Consider the following 25,750-nt stretch of genomic DNA (forward strand, 5'->3'; position numbering starts at 1 on the left):
ACAACTATTTCTTTACGCAGGCCCATGGTCAAGTAGAGTCAAAACTGGACATTCTGCCAATAGGTTGAATGTCGAGGTCGATGTGTAGTTTTAAATAACCCATGGGCGGGTCTCGTGCGTAGTCACCTCCTCGTGGTGAGACCTGGTAATTGGCATCGTTTTCCAAAAATTAATCAGTCGATTAATCTTAGGAAAACGATACCAAGCCAAGAACTACGCAACAGTAATGTTTCGATCATCAAAAGCCTCTAAAAGCATTTTGGATGATCCACACTGGACTGCACTATTAATTTATAACATTTAACCCATTAATTTACAACATTTAAGCTATTAATTTATAACACTTAAGCCATTAATTTGTAACACTACATCCAATTAATAAATATCAATACACGCCACTTCTTTATTATAAAATAATTTTACATCTCTGCTTCCAATGCTTAGAAATTCTTTATGTAAATGGGACCCGAAAGTAGTTACCTCCTCGTGGTGGGTCCCGGTAATTGGTATCGTTTTCCAAATAATAATACACCAGGTACTATTTTGAATATTAGTATTATTATTTGAAAACGATATCAAGCTAAAAACTACATGAGTATAGTCTGGTCTTGATCATCCAAAATAGTTTTGGTGATCTAGACTGGACTAATAACCCCCCGCGGGGGCACCGTGGGACATCGTGGGACATCGCAGGACACCGTGGGATGCGAGCGTTTTAGCCTTAATTAATCATAAGATAGATACCTATGTTATGTGCATTGTAAGCTCATTCTGTACAAAGATACTTATCTATCTTGGAACGAAAAATAAAGATCTCGTCTCTCTTGATCCCCCCGCTTACCACACTGGAAAAATTGTTCCCACGATATATCGGTTCACGGTCGCTCAGTTCTTTCAAACCGTAGCGTGACGTACTCGTTCGCGCGTATTCCGGGTACGTGCGGGTCAACGTGCACTGGACAAATCTTTGGATTCGTAAGTCGCCCCAAGCACACCTCTGTGGTTAGTAACTGCTCGAAAACTGCCCGTCGTTTGCCTCGAATCACGGGAGTTGTCATCGCACTGGTGATACCTGCGACCGCAATACTGTCCGATTGGTACTTCGGTACGCGGACAGAGACCTGCATTTCACGTCCTCCGTAATCCTGTTTAAGTGAAAAACTCGCGGGCGGGGGGACCCCACTGTGCAGTTGGGGTAATGCCTTCGTAATCCTGATCAGCGGTCCATCCTCGTGAGTGGACCCCACTGTTCAGTTGAGGCCTCTTGCCTTCGTAATCCTGTTCAGCGGTCCCTCCCCGGGTACTCACTTGTTTCAGTTGGAGTGTGTTAAATTGCAGGCCTGTTTGCTGGGTCACTAGTATCATCGGTCTTTGCCATCGTCCGTGATAAGATCCAGACTACTTGACAGGTATCGAGAGAAGGTCAATGATTGGGCTTTCCGCCGAACCTTAGAGTTATCTGGTACACGGGAGTACGTCGCGTAGGTTTGTTAGTTCTTTCGAGAGATCGCGATCTCGTTCGTTTCGGGCGCGCCGCGGTTTTTCTTTCATCGTCTGATTCATCGGGCATCTTCTTGTTTTCCCATTTTTAAGGGAAACTTATTGAAATCACGTTATATAACTTTTCAATATCTTCAATATCTTATAGCGTCGCAAAAGAAGAACGTTAAACAGTTTAGTACAGCGACTCGTATGTCCCTTCTGCAAGACACGAAATGGTATATACAGTGTCAGTAGCTTCATTTTCTTCTTTTCGTTCCAAGTTAGATAAATGTGTCTTCGATACCGAATGCTGCCAGTAGGCATGCGAATTATTGTATAATATTTGTACTGATCGATGTAACCGTTGTGTGGGAGATAGATGTTGCGTTACGTATGCTTTGTTCTACGTTTGTAAAGATTCATGTAAGCGCTGCGTTGGAGATATGTGTTTCGCAGTTAGACTACGAAACAACTATTTCTTTACGCAGGCCCATGGTCAAGTAGAGTCAAAACTGGACATTCTGCCAATAGGTTGAATGTCGAGATCGATGTGTAATGTTAAATAAGCCATGGGCGGGTCTCGTGCGTAGTCACCTCCTCGTGGTGAGACCTGGTAATTGGCATCGTTTCTCAAAAATTAATCAGTCGATTAATCTTTGGAAAACGATACCAAGCCAAGAACTACGCAACAGTCCAGTTTGGATCACCAAAAGCCTCTAAAAGAATTTTGGTGATCTAGACTGGACTAACAACCCCCCGCGGGGGCACCGTGGGACATCGTGGGACATCGCAGGACACCGTGGGATGCGAGCGTTTTAGCCTTAATTAATCATAAGATAGATACCTATGTTATGTGCATTGTAAGCTCATTCTGTACAAAGATACTTATCTATCTTGGAACGAAAAATAAAGATCTCGTCTCTCTTGATCCCCTCGCTTACCACACTGAAAAAATTGTTCCCGCGATATATCGGCTCACGGTCGCTCAGTTCTTTCAAACCGTAGCGTGACGTACTCGTTCGCGCGTATTCCGGGTACGTGCGGGTCAACGTGCACTGGACAAATCTTTGGATTCGTAAGTCGCCCCAAGCACACCTCTGTGGTTAGTAACTGCTCGAAAACTGCCCGTCGTTTGCCTCGAATCACGGGAGTTGTCATCGCACTGGTGATACCTGCGACCGCAATACTGTCCGATTGGTACTTCGGTACGCGGACAGAGACCTGCATTTCACGTCCTCCGTAATCCTGTTTAAGTGAAAAACTCGCGGGCGGGGGGACCCCACTGTGCAGTTGGGGTAATGCCTTCGTAATCCTGATCAGCGGTCCATCCTCGTGAGTGGACCCCACTGTTCAGTTGAGGCCTCTTGCCTTCGTAATCCTGTTCAGCGGTCCCTCCCCGGGTACTCACTTGTTTCAGTTGGAGTGTGTTAAATTGCAGGCCTGTTTGCTGGGTCACTAGTATCATCGGTCTTTGCCATCGTCCGTGATAAGATCCAGACTACTTGACAGGTATCGAGAGAAGGTCAATGATTGGGCTTTCCGCCGAACCTTAGAGTTATCTGGTACACGGGAGTACATCGCGTAGGTTTGTTAGTTCTTTCGAGAGATCGCGATCTCGTTCGTTTCGGGCGCGCCGCGGTTTTTCTTTCATCGTCTGATTCATCGGGCATCTTCTTGTTTTCCCATTTTTAAGGGAAACTTATTGAAATCACGTTATATAACTTTTCAATATCTTCAATATCTTATAGCGTCGCAAAAGAAGAACGTTAAACAGTTTAGTACAGCGACTCGTATGTCCCTTCTGCAAGACACGAAATGGTATATACAGTGTCAGTAGCTTCATTTTCTTCTTTTCGTTCCAAGTTAGATAAATGTGTCTTCGATACCGAATGCTGCCAGTAGGCATGCGAATTATTGTATAATATTTGTACTGATCGATGTAACCGTTGTGTGGGAGATAGATGTTGCGTTACGTATGCTTTGTTCTACGTTTGTAAAGATTCATGTAAGCGCTGCGTTGGAGATATGTGTTTCGCAGTTAGACTACGAAGCAACTATTTCTTTACGCAGGCCCATGGTCAAGTAGAGTCAAAACTGGACATTCTGCCAATAGGTTGAATGTCGAGGTCGATGTGTAGTTTTAAATAACCCATGGGCGGGTCTCGTGCGTAGTCACCTCCTCGTGGTGAGACCTGGTAATTGGCATCGTTTTCCAAAAATTAATCAGTCGATTAATCTTAGGAAAACGATACCAAGCCAAGAACTACGCAACAGTCCAGTTTGGATCATCAAAAGCCTCTAAAAGAATTTTGGATGATCTAAACTGGACTGCACCGTGGGACATCTTTGGACACCGTTGGACACCGTGGGATATGTCTTGACTATCTCGAATCCATTCTGAGCCCATTCTGTACAATGATACTTATCTCACTTGGAACGAGATATAAAAATCTATTCTTCTTTTCCACTGAATCTTGCAGTTATTTTGTGCAGAAGAGTGCGTCACGTGAGTCCATCGATTCTTTTGACAGATCCCGATGTATGAAATTATTCTATTATTTCAAATGAATTTTGAACGTATTATCTTATTGTTTCAAATTGAGTTATAACGTCATAAACTTGCAAGTTGGTAACAGTTATATTTAAATACCTCGAAACAAGGTTTCGCGCGTGTTTGTGCAATATTCTTTAAGTATATTTAAGTGGCGAACTTTTGAATTCTTTCAAATGTTTTCCAATATTTATAACACAAGACTATAGTATACTAGTGGAATGTATATTTCGTATTCTAATAACGAAAATTCAGAGTATATATTCTAATTGCGAACAGTATAATTCTTGCAAACGATTGCATTGCATTCACGATATTCGTAAGCATTTGTTCGCTACCGAGAAATATCTCACAATTTTCAACTAAATAATATTTTTCAAACTTGTTCCATTTACTCAATAATAATTTTTAAGTGTAAAAAAATAGCAGTATTTTCTAAATAAACGTTCGATAGGAAAAAGAAGAAAATTGTCGAAACGACGTTTCGCTTCTTCCTCACCACCCCCCCTCCCACCCGCCCTTAAACAACCATCATTTCCACCACTGGACTTTACACGGTTCCTGTCTGATGTTAGTCTCCCAGATGATATTCGCTGGGATGGCGCAGCATCCAGGGTAACGTCCTCTGTTTCTCCGCATCGAACGGTGAGTCGCATGCATTTTTGTTCCTCCGGTCACTCAATCATGTCGTAGGATGAAAGGTCCGAATCGGCACGGGTGACCGGTTGTATTACGTAGAATTTTTTGCGAGCATAGTGACCGCGGGTATTTTTTATACCCGTGAGTAGTAACACTCATCTTTTCAAATTTATTAGTTTAGGATAGGTCTTCTTGCACAGCGCGATTATAATAATTAGTTTATTAATAATTAGGTTAAACATATGCACTTGAGAATATATTCGTGTTATTTATAAATATGCATGTTAATATTCCGTATGAATATTTGCAAATGACAAATATCTACACGAATATATCTGTATGACATAAATATACTTGATCTTAAGCAATGAACTGATCGTGACAATATTAAGTCACGTTCGTTTATTTAACTTCGGCTAGAATTTAAAACATGAGTTAAAATTCATTTTTTTCCGTACAAGAATGTGTGAAATTTTACGTGCAAGAAGGCACTTCGCTACAGGCAGATTTTTGAATCAAAGCAATAATTTTGAACACTGCCTCTGCATTTTCGAGTATGTGCTTTGATAAAGAGATCGCCTGAGATTATTTCTTTCTTAGTAATATTTTTAGAGTCAACTATTCCATTTGATCGAGTCTCAGTCTTTTTCAATTAACGCTACCCTTTTGCAATATTAAAGTTTTGTTCTAATTTATTAAATTAATAAAGTAGAGTTACTTAGTTACTATTAAATTAATAAAGTTGATTTAATCAGAAACGATGTAGTAAAATATAAAATCAAAGAACGTTAGTCCGTTAAATAAAAATTACACAAACTAATCATCTTTTTAGATCAGGATTTTCAGGTTTAACCCTTTCCGTGCCCATTGTCAGGATCTCATTCACGTGCCCAGGTGCTACTTGAATGGGAGAGAGACATTGGGCACGATGATCTAGAATTAAGTAATGTAATAATTGATCAGCGACTGACGATGTGTTAGTGTATCGTGCACGACGTATTTTCCACATTATGTGTGTGTGTTGTTAGGCCGTGGAATTGCGTCGCTTTCTCTCATTCGTTAAAACTTCAAATATTAAAAATGTCGAGACATATATCGATTCAATTTACGTCTCGATATAATCGCAATTTGTGATAATATCATCCACGCGATTAAGTGTAACCACGCATGTAATATTGCCGTAAATTACATATATAATTCCAAGTTTACTTACATTTATTTTAACAATATCATTTCCTCAGACGTGTTTTATCGTGTTTTACGCAATGGTCACTAGCCTTCGTCAGTCGATTTCAGGAAAACGGTACGTACCTTAGAGTGTGCATGCTGTGTGTTAAGCTCGGGTGTCGGAGGCGTCCCGGGACGTCCTCTCTAGTGTAGGACCTTTGCGCCCGAGCGTTTGTGTGAGAACCGTGGAGCGATTGTGTTGGTGTGCCTGTTTTGCCATTTTTTAAATATAGCGCTAGGTAGGATAGGTAGTATACTTTCTGGTATGACTGTTAATTATAAGTAGGTAGGGCCGGGCAGGTTGGCACAGTCTCTGGTCGGGTAGGCGCGTTTTCGTGTGACCAACCTGTTTCTGGAAATTTATTTGGAAAATTGACGGTGAAACTGGCACGAGTAGAGCATGCTTCGTCTCTGGTTTTGCCTGTCAATTTTTCGAATTTCGCGGTCGCGGTCGCGAGTAGGTTCGAAACGAATATCTGACATCGGATCGACTATCAGATTGTATGTACAGTTATTGTTATAGAATTATCAAAGTGGTTAAAATAATCAATTGATAGCGAAATTTATAAAATTGTGATTGTATATTTTATAGATTTACGATATTGGGATTTGAATGATTTTTTGTAAAATATATGAACAAAAATATTTCTGCTAGATATATTGTTTTCAATTTTTCATTCTTTTGGTACAAATATCAAACTCGTATTTTGATGGCCTGTGATTCCATTCCTGAAGGGAATTCGTTTCACCCATTAAATGTTATAACAAATATTTTATTTTAGGAATATTACATATCTTTTCATTTCACGAATTCTAAACTTTCTGCAAATATTTACAAACTCCCGGAAATGCAAAACTAAACCAGCATCTAATTACATATAACATCAATAATAATTCTTCAATGTTGCCACTATTTAATTTTCCGGTTATTGTACGAAGAATCATCTGCATTAAATAAATAAACTGTTATGTTTCTATTAACCGCGATAGGTATTTTAACATATTAAAAAGCAATTACTTCGATAACACTGTTATAAACAAACATATAGTGCAATAATATCCGGAGTATTGTAATGTTCGAATATTAATAGAAATCGATGTACATTAACGTCCATAAAAGATTCCTAAAGTTCTTTTACGTTTTGCTTCTCAAAAATCTACCTGGAATTCGAATACATGAGAAGCACGTCGAGAAAGTCCGCTCTTTGCATTCTATGCAACGCAGGCTTTTTAAGTGCACCATCTTTTTGGTGACACGTTCGACGTGTAGCCAAGAAAATGCGGTGCTTCGAGTTTATACCAGCGAATTCATCGGTATCGTCCTCAAGCAGCAAGCCAGACAATGGAAACCGTGGAATATTCGTCGCCTTAGAAACAATGGCACGCGCATTTCCCCGACCACTTCAACGAAATACAAAGGTCGTAGCGATTCTTCTTTTGCATATCAGCGTGACTCCTACTTATTGCATACCTTTCAACACGCCATGAAGAAATAATATTGATAAAGAGAGACGAGAACCTTTATTCATCCACTATTATGACGTGTGAAGCGATTGAAAAGTAGTCTCGAGAATTCTACAGGTGTGTTTTCGAATCGAACGAGTTTCACTTGATATTTAATGTTCGAATTATAAAACGATATGTACGAGACACTTTAGTGACGTTTAATTTGCATGTGTATTTAAGCATTTAACGATTCCTTAAGCTTCATATTTTCTACGAGATCCATCGATATCCTGATACCATTAATCTGCATCGATCGTTGCCACGTTATTGGAAGATCTATGTTTTCGAATATATACGAAAGATTTACGAAATGCACGACAAGCAAGTAAACAGAAGAAATAGAAGTATCGAAAGAATCCAAATACATTGCGAGCTGAATGATACGTCGCTAAAAACTTTTTTACGAGGCTTCTCCCTCGAGCTAGCTTTCACGTTGGTAGTATGTCAAATTGCGCGCGAAAACTGTCGCGAAAATGCGTCGCAACAGCCTCGTAAATCTCGGGTATCTACGTGTTTCGTGTGTACTCGCATCAAACAGCTCGTGGAATCGTCGGAAACGAGCAGAACGTTCTTCTCTGCTATGATACGTCTTTTGAACTTAATTGAGTCAATTACATGTCTAATTCTCATAAACCTTCATTAACTTTCGTTTATTCTGTGATATCATATTTCACTCTGTATTCCTAAATACACGTGTTTTTCGTGTTATTATTTTTCCATATTAATACGATGCATTAGTATTATAACAATATAATTTCAAATTAAAATGCAGAAATTCTACACGGAAAATGTCATTCTTAACTTAAGTTGTTTAGCTAAAATAATAAAACGTCATAGAAAAATTTATATTTTCTAGTAAAAAATAAGGAGAAAAGAAATATTCTACAGCCATTTATATTAATTAGAGATATAGATTAACGAAATTTCAGGATTAACACGACTATGGGATAATCGAATTTGTGAAGTCGATTGGTGAAGTTGAGAAAAATATTGAAAAATATTTAACAACTACGCGTCGATTACATTTTTTCAAATTCCTCACTCGTGATTATTTTTTTATACCTTTTAATGTCGCCGCGAGAATTTTATTAAACTGCAACACGTAAAAACTTTCATTTTATAAGGGAACACTAAATGCACATTTTTTGTTCTATATTATTTTATTGAATTATGTATGATCCATTTAGTATGTTCCATGATTCAATAAAATAATATAAAACAACAAACGTTGTACATCTATTATTTCCTTCTAAAACGAAAGGAACTTTCCGGACAACCTAATACGTATAACTGTTATTTAAGAGATGGATAATTTACAATACTAGTGTGTTTATGGTTGCCGCGTATAAATTGCGACATGGTTCGTAAAACTTGAAACGGAGAAAGAAACTGCCGTAACAGGATCGCTGGTAGAACTGTCGGTAAATCAATGTACATGTAGATTAAAGTGTAATGGGGGATGAGTAGTACAAAAAGAAAGATAAATAGAGCTAGCCAATTTAAAATTCCAGTATTTCAACCGTGAGACCATTACAAACTTCACAATTCAAAATCTTGTTCGTTAACATAATGTTTTTCCCAAACACGAGAGAAGGACCGATCGATTCAATTAATTAAGTCGAACAAGGATCTTGCGGTATTCTATTCCCTCATACGCCGTATGGGATCCGACGATAAAACGGGATCGCGGTAATTAATTGAATGGCTGCAGGCTTGCGGGCATGTTGTAAAATTTATTAGGCCGACCAGCTGAGAAAAAATGTTGCCCTCCCCTCCAAGGAAATTTTTCTCCCGATTAGCCGGCCAGGATTTTATTTCCCGCACTGGATTCGTGCCAGGATTTCGGAAAACCTCGGCCTGTCGTAAAAATACTCGGAGTCGAAGCCGAGCTTGTCCAGTACGAATTTTATCGGGACGACCCACTGACCCATATCCCACGGAATTTCTCTTCTTCATCGAAGATCTACCTTGTAGAGTGAAGCCAACGAAGAGATGGAGCAAAAACGTTCGTCGACTAGATGTGATTAATCATCCTCGGAAATCTAACGTGTAACGCGAGGCCTTTCTCTACGCGAATGTCCACGTCGACAGGCTAAAACGAACGAGAATGTCTCCCCTTAATGCCCCGGCTATGGCTCCGGTTTACGTTCTATTTCCGTTCGCGGTAGTAAAGCGACCAGCACGAATAAAATACGACCGTGCTTTCGCGAATCTGAAAACCGATACCACGTGGTGAACACACGGTAGTCCAACGCGAGGTGGCCTCACGTGTGAAATGGCAAAATGTGACTCCCTCGAGTCCACTGTGCGTTCTTCTCTCCTTTAAGACTACGTCCACCTCTATTCTGCCATTTCCGTCTCGGTCTTTCGTATACAGTTGGCTTAACGAAAAAGTACTGCTCAAATAAATCCCAAGGATTATCCAGGACGAACGTGTTCTACCTTTGGTTCGATTTCCTTTCCTGTCTACTTTCTTTGTCGCCTCCGCGCGGCAGTAAAGGGACCGCTGTTGTGTCGGCCAGTGGAAATGGTCGACGCTGGTCAGACGCTAATAGCAAAGATCCGTGGAACAGCGGATACCGGTGCTGGAAACCACAACTACTTTAGTTCCTGTTACCATCTTCGATTCGTTGGAAATCATTTCTACGTTATACTTCTTTCTCTTTTGCTTCTTTTCTTTTTTTTCTGGTTCTTCATTCGCCGTTTTTCGAAACATACTCTGACACACGGTATTTGTCTTAGCCGTCATTTTCTTTTAATTCCTTCTGCCTGTTCCAACTTTTGTACGGGTTTATTTGTAAAGAATAAATGCGTTCTTTTATTCGCGTCATACGTGTTCTTTAATGTAAGAGACACTAAATAAAATGAAACTTGTAAACAACAAATCTAAATGTTTAATATTTATAGTGGGCTAGATAGATATTTATTTGAATATCTATCACAATCTTATGAAAATTTCATTGCATAGCATAATGATACTAATTTAGAAGTGAACGATACATATTTCGCGCAAAATTTATCGCCACTCTATACACGCTATACACGCACAGTGTTCGCGATTTCACGCGTTTCTTCTCCCTATTAACCCGTAAACGAGCTCGCGAGTAAAACAGCAAAAAAAGATGCTACCAACTTGTCTGTCTACAACAGAACAAACTACTAGAAGTTAGAATGATTATGCGTCCCTTTACGTTCCGCGATGCTCCAAACTTTTTAATTCCGCTTTTGATCTCTTTTACACCTTCCTGCTGTCTGAGTACAGACGTTCCTCGCCCACACCACTTTTTACACGTTCACCGACATCCCACAAACTTTTTCTACGCTTCTCAAATACGTTCTAACTACCTCGCCTCTTACGGATACATTCTCCCTCCACTACGTTTCAGATTCACGACCAGAATCAGGTCGAAATTAATTATTCCAGCAGAAGCAACGCGCGCGCGTTTCGACATTCATCAACCATGAAAGACACGGCATAACAGAAAGCCTGAAGCGGGGCGGAAACTGCAAAATCAGCGTGAACCAAGGCGCCATACAGTCACTGATTTATCTGTTTACCGAGCTCCTTCTCGCGAGCAAGATTTCACGGATGAACTACGATCGACCTGCGACAAAAATTTCTCCAGGGTACTGGCGCAACTTTTTCAAACTTTGCCAAGTTTTCGCGCGTCGCGAGTTCCGCGAATCTCGATTCTCCTTGGCCTTCTATCTTTCTTCGATTCGACTGCCCTTCGTCCGAGAGATCTTCGATTCCTTGGAGACGAGTAACATTCTGTCTCGAGATTTATCGTTTCGTTGATCGTAACCCAGTTTCAATCGCCCTCTCTCACTTTCTCTCTCTCTCTCTCTCACTCTCTCATACTCCTTTCTCTTTCTTCTTCTACTCTGAGTCGTTGGAGTTTGCTGAATATCTGTAATGGATCGTATCCGGAACTTCCATTAAGCGCTCTCGCGTACCGCGTTTTGTTCCGCGAAACAAAACTCTCCCTTCGCGAGGAGCATGAGCTTGAGACTACGGTTTTTACTCTCGAACGCTTCCAACTTGAGATCCACCGTTCTGCGGCGATAAGACCCGCTTAGTGCGGGAGTGGAAAGTTTGCCGCGATTTTTTCCCTGCTTTTCTCGATCGACTGTTCTGTGTTTGATATCCGTTTTGCTTGGATTTTTTCGCCATCGAATATTTATTATTGTGATTTTTCTTTTTTTTTTTTACGAATTTTGGAACATGCGGGAAATTTTGTTGGGTATATTGGAATCGATAAAAAATATATGGTCAAAGTATGCATATAGTCGAAATGCTATTGGAAATATTTTCTCTCTCGTTGACACATTTAACATGGTATTGATAGAATGAACGAACAAATCTGTATTTGACAGCCAATATATACACTATCATACTGTTCATTCTTCACTTTATCAGAATAATTTTACGATTTATTTACATCAAGTAAAGAGAAGATTTAACGTATACTGTATTTTAAGTGCAATGTAATCTTACAGACAAACAAAATTTAAGTCCCTCTTGACTGTTAAACGAGGTATAAGGCTATAAGTTAGAAATTTTGGTAAGAAGCTTAGACGAGATAAGGTGCATTTACAATTAAAACTCTTAGTTGAATTATGGAAAACAGATTGAAATCTTATTCCATTTGTCCTTCTCTCTCCCCTTTCCTTACATCTATCTCTATTTTCTCTCTCTTTCTCGTCTTTTGCTTTTTTTCATTCTCATTCCAGTTCTCTCCTCTCTCGCCTATCGTCTCTTTCAACTCTTTCCCTTCCAGTCTTTTTATTCCTTTTTTCCTATCCTTCCTACCTTTTCTTTCATTACTCCTCCCATCTTTCCCTGTTTCCAACTATTCTGTATCTTCCCTTCCATACCTTTTCCTCTTTGTCCACTAAAAATTGCTCTTCTCCTTTTGTTTCATGCTCAATTCTTATTCCATTCTTCCTGGTCTTCCAGTTCTTTGTTCCTCCTCACCTTCTTTTTCCATATATTTCCTTTCTTTCTTCTTCTCGGTTCTTTACTGCCCTTTCTATCTTGTAGTCCTACGCCGAAAATGACATTACAATGATCATATCTCACAGATAAATGACATAACGTCGTGAAAATTCGAAACACGTCGGTTAATCGTGTCGTGGCCAATGTGGTCATGCGAAAATCCTTGCCGAGTTGTTGCCATATCATGGAATTTTCACGGTGTAGGATGAAAGACTCTCGTGGAAATCGAGACTAGCGTCTGACGAAATTTCCAACGGAGGATAGGAAAAGTTGTCGGCGGTGGTGAACGTTTTAATCGTGCTCGCTGCTCGCCTTCGGCCGTCGGCGTTTTCTATTAAAATTAGCGTACATCCTAGAATATTAAAAAGCGTCGGATAATCCGCAAGATTCCCCTGAAAATTCCATGGAGGGTGGAACGTTTCCATTAGCAGTACGGGCGGTGAGCAAGCCGCAAAACTGCACTTTCTACCCCCTGCTACCGTTAGATTTCTCTTCGCTTGGCTAGCCTCCAGGATTTTTAGGAACATCGAGGACGCCGCTTCTACTTACTCCACCGGTTATACAACATCCTCGTTGTGCCGTTTTACAGTTAATTACACACGAGTATATTACTTGGCGAAAATCAGGTGATCGTCTTTTCCTAACACCAAATTCAACATCTTCGTCACTACCATTTTCGCCTATTGTAAGATATTTTTCGCATTTTACGTCCTATTGACGTTTGATTATTAAACGACGGATTTTTAAGAATTTAGCAGAAATTTAAAGAGGCGAACGTATACACAGTATACACATAGTCCGTAAAATTGTATAAAATGAATTATCGAAAATATATACTATTCGTTGGAATATTTATCGATTGAAACGAATCTTTCTATGTTTTCCGATGATTTTAAACTACACAAACTGGTAGTAAACCAATTGCCAATTTGTCACTGATCTCCGTAATTCGGTGTGTTCACGTCGCTGTAGTAACATTTGAACATAAATTGAGTCGTACAACAAGATTTTTCAGTTTCTTTCGACACTTGGGAAATCCTCGATCCCTGAATCACGTCAGCAAAAAAATTCAATCTTCGATTCCAGAATCGAAGTCAATTCGTTCGAATCTGACCGCAAAAACTTTGTCGCGATCCCCGATGGAAGAAGATACCTGAATCGGGAAGAACATCGGGAATTTCAATCTCGACGAGTCGATAAACGGAAGTCGGCACTGCGACGCGGAAGTTCACCGGGCGAGGACCGCGTGTTGGAAACAATGGCAGCGGAGCCAACCGACTTCCCACCACCTCTGACAACTTCGACAGTTAATACGATTTCTCGCGTGATGGGCTTCTTTGTGAAATTCTCCTCATGCTCCTGACAATTATCGCTGGATTCGCGAATTATGCGAACCACGGAATGCTTTCTATGAGGTTCGAGGATCGTCATAGAGTAATTCGGAGAGTAATTCATTTTTATATTGCGTTTCATTCAGCATGAATTTGTTTGAATATTACTCTTGCCTATATAATGTATCGTATCAGGACAAAGTTAAAATTGACTGATTCAGGCTAATGAATATTGCAAGGATTTTCTTTCTTTCAGAATTTTATTGCACAATAATTTATCAATTACTGATATCTGTAAATCGACAAATTACGAATTGTAGGTTTTACATTTGCAATTTTACAATTTTGTATCAAATAAAATAACCAAATGACTAAGTAATGTTTAAAATTTACTTGCAAAGATGAATATTATTTTCTGAGTTTTCGATGTAACGGACGTTTTCTTAAGTGAAATTAAAGATTTTTTTGTACCACAAGATACACATGTTGTATATACTTGAATGGCGCCAAAAGTAATTGTTAAAGAACTGTCGTTGTTTTGTTTTTTTGTTTTTTTGGGTAAAGAATATACATTTTTACAAAATATATTTTTATCTTGAAATGTAACTGTATTATTTATTACCTCCTAGGATGATGATAAATGACGTGTTAGCGAAGGAGACACAATTTAATATGACGAGAATGAAAACGAATAGTAAATGCAAAATGTAATTAAAAACACGTATGTACGCTAGAAGCAATAAGCGACGAGCGCGTAACGGTTATCCAGATATCGAAAATATCGCATTATCGTATACACTACGTTCCTGTTATTACCGGACGACTGACAAAGTAAAACGCGCCAACGAGTATTTATTAGCTGATTGTACATATACGTTGTTGTTATATCCGACCGATCGTCAATCTCGACAGAAAAAAAGAAAACAAACAACCGCATACATTTGACGCAAGCTTGAAATAATTATACAGATAAAGATGAATCTTTCAATCTCAATTTATAAAAGCCGGATGTGAAATGTTTCCCATATCGCACGTTGAGCCGACAACAGAAAAGAGAACACGCTGCAACGATGAAAAAAAGGAAGACGAAAATAAAAAAAAAAAAAAAAGAACGGGGCACTTTTAATAAAACGTCGCCCTCATCCACGTCACGAACGACCGAACTCGCCATTAGAACATAAATCACCGGATTTTTCCACAGCCGCGCGATAAACGTCCTTCATACGCGATTACGTAACGCTAATGCAAACTCAATTCGCGAAAGCGTGCTACAAAATATCGAAACATTAACGAATTGAAGAAGAGGCAATCGTTTGGTAGCCATTTGTTTCTCGTATCGTTTGTCACGAGCACCTCTTCGAAGCCATTTTCCGTTTAATTGAAACGCGATCGAGCACGCCTGTAATTAAAGCGCCATGATCATCGAAATATTTTTTCCATCTAAAGCGATACGTTTCATCATTGGTTATTTCGTGCAAGCCAGCTTCCCGTGTTCGTTGCCATCGTTACCATTATCGCAGCCCGAGCAATTATACTTTCTCCTTGTTTTCTAGAAGGAAACGACTGGTCCGTGACACAGAAATCGCTCCAATTTCCACGAAATTTAATGCTTCGAGACACGCCACCATCACCACGGCCAAAAATACCTTGCCAGTGGAAAAATAAATCCTCGTTTCGACTTCGTCGCACACAGCTGTGGTCGATGATTCTTCAACGACGATTTGCATCAGTAACGACTATTATACATTGATAACATATCTTTACTCCGTGTTATCAGTATTAACTGTATTCTATTGTATCTGTTCTGATATACTGGATGAAAGGAGAGCTACGAGTTCGAAAGGAAGTGTCGATAACTGATATTTCCCAAGAGTTCTTATAGTGACAAACCAGAAGACAATCGAGTAAATTCGAACGGGCAAGAGATTGACTTATTTATTTGCCTGCACGAAAGACGCGAGCAATCGGATTTCCGTGGAAAACGTTAGTACGTTCTGTCGCATGGTTGCCTTCCCTTTTTTCTCTATAGCGTGTAGCAGCTAAAATTGCGTAATGCCTTATACTCGAACAGATTGCCTAGTGCGTAATGGCACTTTAATTTTAACGAACGAGCGCGCGCTACTGCGCTAGTACGCCATTATGTCATTCGCTGAAATAATTTCCTTCTTAATTTCCTTACCTCCTTCTTTCCTTGTCTCGTCTACGTATTCAATTTCTTTTCTTCTTTTTTTTTTGTTTCTTCTTTTTTTTTCTCTCTCTACAACGTATCAATTTCATGGAACGAGAAACATACAGTTAAAAGCGACAAGGGCGTAGCAGTTCTGCAGTCGCCAGTTGAATTCGTAATTTCTACCATCGCATTCCACGTTAATAACATTTTCTTCTGTGTTATTTGCAATGTTTCTGAACCAATTTCCTGCTCCATTAACGATCGTGTCCGAATTTTCTCTCTTGTTTTATTTAATTAGTATAGAAGTACAGTGATTGAGATACATCTGACCACTAGCGTGCCTAATCTACTGTGCTGACTGCCACTTTCGCGATCGATGATAACACCCGTGAACCACACTTATTGCAAACAATTATTTAAGATTTCGTGCTGTAACCGATCAAAGGCGTTATGTTTGAAATTTTGTTGAAAAAAAGACTATTTCTTGTAAAGAGCAAAATAGATTGAGTTCTAGGTTGATCGAGACATACACGCGATGAATGAATTCTAAAATATTTTAAATAACGTCTGTTTCAACTCTGTTTTATCAGTGTGTTTTATCAATATTGCTACCTAATTATTCTTCTATCCATGTTTTTGTGAAGCTATCTTATTTTACGATTAATCTGTATTTTGATTACTGTCGTTTTAGTGGTTCGATAGAAGGAGAAAAAAATTTGTGTCTTTCCCTTTAACAAAGTTTAGTTCGTATAAATATACGTGGTGACAGTAACATAACGTAGCATCAAAATTATAATTTCCGATCACGCGCAGCTTACCTGACCAAAGACCTAATTATTCAGGTTTAACTAATCCACTAATCTAACTACTTTGAAGTCTATGAATGTTAATGATGTCAAGTGACTAAACGGCCAAGATTGTCCTACATTGAAACGAGATATTTTAATTTCAGATGATTTAAAACAAAAAGTCAAATATTCTTACCGAAACACCAAGGAATCCGAGGAGATCACGCGTCGAACGCCTCCGAAACATCAAGAAATACAACAGGATGTCGTATTTCGGACCTCGTTGTGATAGATTTCTCTTGATGACTCGCATAAATTACGAGCACCTTTGTTCTTGTCGACACGGTACGTGGTCGGAGTCACGCTCGACGATCCTGTGATTGGAACTCGATATTCCAACGATATTATCGATTATCTCCCCTTGTCTTCGGTAAGATTAATGGAAATTAGCGCGCGTCTCACAGTTCGCTTCCCTGTCAGTTCTCCATATAACTTCGACTTCGATGAACAATGTACCCGTTAACGTATACGTTTATTTACATTTTCTGGTCGACGTACACAGGCTTACGAAAGTTTTCGAGTACCTGTAGACACCGTGAGTGGACGTATTTTATGTGAGATATTTTGAGATTTCATTAACCCTTTGCACTCCTATGTCGAGTGTGACTCGACATCAGTTTTTATCTCAGGAACTTCTTTGTCGAGTCCACTCGACATTCTTTCAGTCCCACTTTTTTTTGTGGAACGTGCGAAAGAAAACCAGGATTGCATCCTGGAAATTGTTTCAAGATATATCATAGACTTAAAAATTACAACAATAGTGTGAACAAAACTGATATTTAAGTGAATTTATTTCTTCCTTTATTTATTTAAATTGTCTTATTTTTTAGTTAAAATAAATTTCAAATAAAACACTTAAAAGCGTTGGAAGCTGCTGGTAACGAAATTGAAATAAAATTCCAAGAGTGCAAAGGGTTAACGCTATTATGAGACTGGATTATCACGATTACACGAGTAAAGTTTGAAAATATATTATAAATATTTATTTAGTGCGAGTATACGCATATTTTACAGAAATCACAAAAGTATTTAAACAGAGAATTATTCGCTGTAATGACAAGTCTCAATTTTCAGTGAGATCATCTCTGTCGTTGAAAGAAATTTCGAAATAACATGTATGACATAGACGTACAAGTTTTCTGTGATGAATGTACAAATACTTTCGTAGTATATAAAATGTATATGTTTTAAATTATCCTTTCAAACTATCGTATGCAGAGTAACGATGTTTATACGTGTTTATATCCAAACGAAATTTTGACACTGTATCCAAAAAGAATTCTTTTAATCGAGTGCCACCGTTCCGTGCTGTAAGTTTCATGAATATTAAACGAACATGAATATTTATAACGGTGTTGTAATTATGTTGACGAAATCGCCGACGCAACTAAATACTGCGAATAATTACTTCGCAAATAGCCGATTTAATGCATGCTCTACGCAACTGTATTCAACATACTCTTTGTATAATTATGTACATGGTACATAACGATAAACTGGCATTGTCGAACATTTCAAGCGCGTCTATTAAATGTTCCTCCTAAGCTGAATAACTTGAACCCTTAATTACTATTCTGTGGCTCTGAAATACCAAACACCGCCATAATTTCAATCTCTAGTAATACGATGCTATATCTTAACACACATTCCAAAACATGATTAACATTTTAAATATGGAAAATGAAGTTTGCTAATTCCAATGACTATAATAACGAATGATACAAATGACAACTAAACAATTTTGGAAACTTTAATAATTATTTCAAGTGTTTTTGCTATATTTCACATGAACAATGAGAAATTATATCCCGTGTGTATCGTAGAAGTGACAAATTATTCGGTCAGACATAGGGTCCATAGTAATAAGTATAATAAACGCACGCTATCAGACGTCCTAGCGCTGAAAGGGTTAATCAAGTAGTCGATTTTTCTCGAGATCTTACAATGAATAGACGTGTACTGCATAATTATATAACTTTATACTTCAAAAATATTAATCGTTGGTACATTTATTTCTGTAAATATGTATGTTCTCCTCGTACTCGAAGATACGCAATCATTGCAACAATATTTTTATTTCACCGTAGCTATTAAGGCTTAGCCCTCGTTCTAATATTATCGTAGTGCAATAATATTATCGTAATGTTATTTACAACCATGCAAACGGTAACTTTTTCATCTTTGCTTCATAGACATTCCATCGTTCTTTGCTCTAGTTGGTTTCTAAAATAAGAAGAACGTACTATTGCGTAAAATTTCACCTGTGGCAACATTAACCGATTAATTTCCTTCGGAAGCTCTTTTTAAGTGATGAAAAAAATCAGTAAAAGGAGAGAAAAAGATATGTCACTATTTCTGAAGCATGAATTTGGGAATAAAAATCACACGTCGATTTTATGGGTCGAGACCCAGAAAGCTGGAGATCGGCCATCGTTCTTGAAACAGATTCCAAGAATTACGAGGCTTCCGGAACGAGGCTGTGCCTCGTAAATTTCCATCGTGCCGCTGGCTAGCCTCACTCTCCCCTGCAATTTCCATCAAATTCGTCTCCTTCGCGTGTAGCCGACACGAATTCAATGAATCTCGTGGCGATCGAACGTGCCACGTGTAATTGACGTTCGGATACTTTTCTATTTCCAACGTGATAAACAACCATCGAAGCTTCGGGATGTTGCACACTGTCTATTTGCAACGTAACGGAGAAATATCGATTTAAACAGGACAAGTTTTTAGATTAATTTGTACATTCTCGATATTATAGAGAGGCAATTGTAAATTGCTGGCTATAGACGCTATAGATACGCTTCTCAATATTTCGTTGAATGTTATTTAAACTAACTGGAAACGACTACCAATTGAATCTAATACGTATACCAGGTAAATATGTAAATATGAAACCGGAATTTTTGTATAGAAAATACACGTTTATTGTATGAAAATGATTAAAAATATTTTATTCGAAGTATTGCCCATCGCTAGCTATACATTTTTCCCACCTGTCTGGCAATTGGTGGATATCATGCCAAAAAAACTGTCGCTCTTTTGAGGCAAACCAGTCATCGAGCCATTTTCGTACATTTTCGTAAGAAGTGAAGTGCTGGTCAGAAAGTGCGTGTCCCATCGATGCAAATAAATAGTAATCGGATGGAGCCAAGTCTGGTGAGTAAATATTTCCCAACTGAACGCTTCGATCGTTTCCTTGACCGGTTTTGCTGTATGTGATGGTGCATTATCACGAAGGAAAATTGCTTTGTGTTGCCTTTTTTGATATTCTGGTCGTTTTTCACGCAAAGCTTGATTCAAATCAATCATTTGTTGTCGGTAGCGCTCAGTATTAACGGTTTCGCCAGGTTTTAACAGCTCGGTGGTCTTTTTCGGCGGTCTTTCACGTTCTTCGTTCCTCGCGTCAAAATTGCCACTTCTGAATTTTTTAAACCACTCAAAGCACTGTGATTTACCAAGAGCATGCTCACCGTAAGTTTCGACAAGCATTCGATGCGATTCTGCAGCAGTTTTCTTCAAATGGTAACAGAAAATCAATGCTGTCCGCAAATCGTAGTTTCCAGGCATAAAATTTGACATGTTCAACGCTATACAAACTATGCTGTTGTATGAAACTTGTACTGTTCTGAGTCGAAAATGTTTGTGAGATGTCAACAAAGACTTTTGGCATCAATGATGCAGTTTAGTGATAACTACATTATCAGCTAGGGCCATCCATAGGCAAATTCCGGTTTCATATTTACATACCTGGTACTCGCAGCGTAATATTGAATATTTAACAAAACGAAATATTTACACCGCGTATAAATAATATTCCGTGAATCTCTGCTTTACACGCGAATGAATAACAAAGTAAAAAGATTAAAGGATTACAGCCGGTTGCGTAATTCCAGAATTTATTTTAGCTATCGAAAGCAGCAGCTACACAGTTATACAACTCCGATGGCGAACGAAGCGTCGAATAATACGAAAACGAGGAATTTCACGCAAAACTCTGTTCAACCCCGAACGATGAAATATCAAAGGCCTTCCCGAAGGAGCATCTCCAACACAGATCTCGCCGCTTCATCGACGTAAACTCGATTCCAGAATATAAAATCCAAAGTACGAGTATTTTGCATGAAGGTTTTACTACCAAATGGACGGGAGGAAATAGAACGAACGTCCTTTATGCAGTTCGACCGAGGTCTCTAGATCTACGAGGTCAAACGAACATCTTCGCAATCTCTGATTCATCCAAAGAGAGAGCGAGAGAGAGAGAGAGAACATCCAAGTAACTTAAACGAACCGTCCCTTGTTTCTTGGCTCCGAAAATGAATTCTTCCTTAAACGTAAAGTAGCTCGCGGTCTAACATTCCCTGAAGACTTATCAGGCCACGAAATCAGTGGGTACGACACAGGACCTTAGGAAATCTAGTTTCCGTGGGATCTACGGGATTTAAATAAATTCCATTCGCACGGGAGTGGCAGTTATAGAACGGACCCTGGGTAAAATGCAAACGCGGCTGAATTATTCTTTTTTTCCAGGAGAGAAAAACGACAGGCAAAAAGAGAGGGAGAAAGAAACGTGGAGAAAGCAAGGAGAGAATAAAGAGAGAAGGGCAATTGTATTCTATCTACGGTGGGGCGGCGCACCTTCCGCTGTTTCATAAGCAACAATTTCGTTTTCGAGGCTGGGAAAAAAACCTTTGCCACCTTCGTAATGCGGACAAAGCAGGCGGACAAAGCAAATCCCACGCGAACCGTCACGAGAGCGGTCGAGTTTTCCCTCTAGCAAGACGCATCACGCTCGCTCGTGCGGACCGCGTATACACGTCGGTTAAACGCGAAGCCTACAACGCACAGAACGACGCGAGTCGACTACGAAATTCTACAGTACAATTTATGCTGATTTATATGCATCTAGCGGTCCAAATCGGTACCCCGTACACACGACCCTCCACTGTTCTCTCCATTTCTACCCGCTGCCTGTTTCCACGCATTTCGTTTCACACGATTTCTATTTTTCTTCCTTCTTCTTTTTACTACAAATGTATGTTCTTCGTTCGAGAGCTAACATCGAGTTTCGAAGCTTCTATTCCGCAGTGATATTCGATGAGGAGAATGATAGAAAGTGATTCTCGTATAGGATCAATAGGAAAAATAACGCGGTTAGTGATATGGATCTAAAAGTGAATTAATTTTATTTAATTTCGTCAATTACTCAGTACGTTCTATTCGTCTCTTTGAATTTGTGGTTTCGCTTTAGAAAAGAATGTTGTATATGTTATTCGACTTCCTGCCACTTGTTTATATTCGTTTAAATAATTTTTCAATGTGCAAAAATGCGTGTTTACAGAATAGGGAAGATTAAGATTGAAATTCAACTTATATTTATGTGTTTTCAAAATTCGTAAAACAATGTTCTCTTGAACGGAGATGTACGCGTAATTCAAAACTACTTTTCTCAGTAAGATTTCGAAATTAACGTCACTTACGCAATGTAAAATTCGAAAAGATATTTTAAATACCAGTAGAGACATAAAACTATCACTTACCGTGTGCTTCTCCTTTCCGCCCTTCTGTTTTCAAGCTCCGTTTTCCGCGAAATCTCCGTCGCCAAACTTCTCCTCCTATCACAACACACTCGCGAACTCCGACAAAACAATCGACCAATGTAAACATCCATACGAATATGTATATCCACCCAAATTTCGCGAAGAAAATCTTCAACATTAAAGTTTCTCGAGACCGTGTCGCACCGAGGACGTTTTAATCGGCACGCTTTTTACACACATCTACCCCGTGTCTTTTTTCTAACCCAGTTCGCGTCGCGCTGTCTCAGCTTGCCGGGAAACTTAAGCAGTTACCTCGTTGGCACGACTCCGCGATTCCGGTACTGACTGTCGGCACAACAAAGGGCGAGCTTCCCCCGTGAATGCTAATCGTCGCTGGGTCGTCGGATTAAAGCGAACTCCGTTGATCCCCGATGTCTTTTCAACGTTTCTGCCCCCTTACAAGGGATCAAACGTGACTGACGAGAAAACGCTTCGCCTCTCTCGTCTCCTTTTTCTTTTTTCTCTCGTGCAGAAAAGAGCGTGGTTTCTAATCAGAAGTAAGCGACGGGTGGAGGGAGCAAACGATGGATAGAAGTTCGACTGCTACGCCATAGAAGAGACAGCTTCTATTGTCGATGACGAACAAAGGCTTGGGAGTCGTGTGGTTGTAAGATGGTCACGGTATCGTAGGTGCATTGTTGAAATAAAGCCGACCTGAGAGTTACGCGATTATGAACTTGCTCGGGCCAAAGTTTGTTAGACTGTTGCGCAAATCGGAACGTAACTACCAAGTAACTCGACCGCAACGCATCGGTCGAAGACCGACGAGAACCGAACGATTTCCTTTCCGTGACCTTCCGATTAGAAGTCGAAATGCACGGAATTTTGAATGTTATTGGTCTACGGAACGTTTCTACAAAGTTTCCTGATTGGTTATCGTCGACCGCGTAAATGTCACGAGTTTCAAATCGCCTTAAGCGACACGTTGCATGGGGCCTGGAACATTTACCGCGATCGATGGACCGAATAACCTTTTGTATTATATTTTAACGAGAAGGGTTTTAATATTAAATCTACCGATTTACAATGTGTATGTAAATGTACTATATATATCGGGATGATTATGATTAAAGTAATATGATGAAGATAAATAGGTACAGTATTATGTAAAAGTCTTAAGCTACTTAAAATGCAACGGTATTTTCTTTTTATGAATGAATATAAGGATACTTGATATTATTATTTTAAATTTATTTCAAATCCGTTGTTGCTTCTTAATAAGCGTAATATTTCGCAAATTGTTGGTAATTTAATAAAAAAATGATATCGATTAATGTCTTGTCGTTCTTTCTGGGATCTTCTCAAATAAATTTTCAATAAACACACGTTATACTATACAATATTTTGTTTCTAGTATTTCAGGCATTTATGTATGTCTTTAACTTTCTTTTTTCTCATTGTAAATCGTTCGACGTATATGCCGTGTTACGTAACATTTATTTTACCCTTCTACCTGTTGAAATAATTTTCAAAGATCTGTGAACCGGAAAAAATTACAAACGAATAGCGTCACAAAAGAATTGGTTTCTACGTAACGTTGTATAAAGATATTCCCTTGCTGGATCATCTATCATAGGTAATCCAAGACTTTTGCACGATACTAATGCAGTTTCGATGAAAATCAACGTTATTTCCATCGGAAACGCTGTCATGCTGTTATCAATTGCAAAAACCAGAAAAACTTTGTTAGTTCCAGTGTTAAGAACTATTGAGATATGTATAATTTTGCGTGCAAGACTAGATTGGCCGCGTAGTAGTGACACGCGTATGTGAATATGAGTGTGTGGAAGTATGTGTGTGTGCGCGGTGTCTCGAAAACCAGACGAATGTAACTGTTCCGTTGATAGTGTGTTATGGAAGATGGTGAGACAAAGAAAGTTCTGAGACGCGTGCAAAAGTATATCGACGAAGATCCTGGAAATCGTTTATTAAATAAACCTAAAACTATTTTAATTTGAATTCTAAGTGTAACCTCGGTGTTCCTTTACTTTTATTTCGATCTAATTAAGATCCACAATTGTCAACAAGAACGTTTACACTTTGCCCGTTATTGTCCATCTCGCGATAACTCAGCGCAGGAAAAGAACCGGAAAGTAAACGATAACGGGCTATCGAAGAAAATTCCACTTCACGAATACGTGAAGCACGATATGTAAGACAGGGGCGGAATACGATTAAAAGGGGTTACGAGCGCGCATTTCCGTTGTTGGACATGAATTATTCGCAAGTGGCGCGAATAGATTCCAGCGAGCCGATAAGCGATAAAAGGGCAAAGCAACGTTTTATCGGGAAAACGTTACTAATGCGGTTTACAAGGCGTTAACGACGATGCCGCGTCTCTCCTAATTATCCCTTTTCAACGGGAAGCGTGAGCAGCAGCGTCGAGCTGCGTGTCTCGAACAATTAAGACGCGACTGCTCTCCCTCCTTCTATTTCTCTCGTCCTCCTTCGTCCTGTATTCTCTCGCGATGCTCACGTTGCAGCCAGCACGAAAACTCGATGGAATAATTTCGCAAGTTCCGACGCGTTATACACCTGACAAGCTGCGCTCTTCCGCTCTCTAACCCCTCTACTACTCAGCCCCTTTCCCGGAGTAATAAATCAGCTTTCCTCCGTGTTGGAAACTTCTTTATCCTGCGTGCAGCTTACCTCTGTTCGCTCGCTCTGTATTCGATGAAAACACGCATGGTTGGTGTTTGTCACCCCCATCGACTCGACCCAATCATCCAGCTATGTACGTACTTACGTTTCTTTGTCGCGTGATGTACAAGTTTCTTGAAAAACTACCGTACATCGCGAACTTTGCCGAAGCAAATGGGGTAGCGTTGGTCCAACTTCACGTTCGTTCGTGTTCCTCAAAACGCGTTCGTTTAACACCATTTTAAAGTCCTTCGATCAAGTTGCTGGTATTAGGACGCGTCGTTCGAACGAAGACTCGAGACAAAAATCAAAATTCGCGGGCCACGTGTTCTCACGTTCGACGAGTCGCGTACATTTTATGCCACGGTACAAAAAAAAGAGAACGTTGGTCGTTGGAAGAAAAATTTTATAAATAGAAGGAAAATGGAGAATATGGATCGCACAGATAACGAAGAAAGTGGATTTGTTGGAAAAACCAATCGGAACGCTGATTTTTCACAGCGTATCGAAAACACGCGCGTCTTTTAATTTTCGCGCGAACAAACAGCAGGTGATAAACCTGATGATAAACGTTAAAAGCTTCAGCGGATAGACGCAAGTTCCGCGGCGCGAATAAATGCGTCGCCGAGGGATATAGATTATAAATGGGGAACAAAATGGATGAAACGGAACGAATTTCACAATTTTTTTCGGTGACCGCTCCCACCGAAAACTGAATTCCCCTCGCCGCCCGTTCATTTAACAAACTCGTGCGTAC

At 39.4% G+C, this 25,750-nt stretch overlaps 1 protein-coding gene across 4 annotated transcripts in view; it reads right to left on the minus strand.

Moving 5' to 3' along the window:
- Positions 1-24,162, minus strand: part of LOC138180943 (dipeptidase 1) — a 257,130-nt gene extending 232,968 nt beyond the window's left edge. For 3 of the 4 annotated variants that reach the window (XM_069115323.1, XM_069115322.1, XM_069115321.1), the window contains exon 1: positions 22,294-22,396. Coding sequence is in view for 1 of the 4 variants with exons in the window: in XM_069115320.1 (XP_068971421.1) it covers positions 22,294-22,424 (131 nt within the window). In the remaining 3 variants the exon portion in view is untranslated. Of the gene's footprint in view, positions 1-22,293 lie in introns of all 4 variants that reach the window. The other variant, XM_069115320.1, reaches the window with a different exon arrangement.
- Positions 24,163-25,750: the final 1,588 nt, after the last annotated feature.

The sequence above is a fragment of the Bombus flavifrons genome, chromosome 6, assembly GCF_040668555.2.
Source record: "Bombus flavifrons isolate JBK064 chromosome 6, iyBomFlav1_principal, whole genome shotgun sequence".
Classification (NCBI taxonomy): domain Eukaryota; kingdom Metazoa; phylum Arthropoda; class Insecta; order Hymenoptera; family Apidae; genus Bombus; species Bombus flavifrons.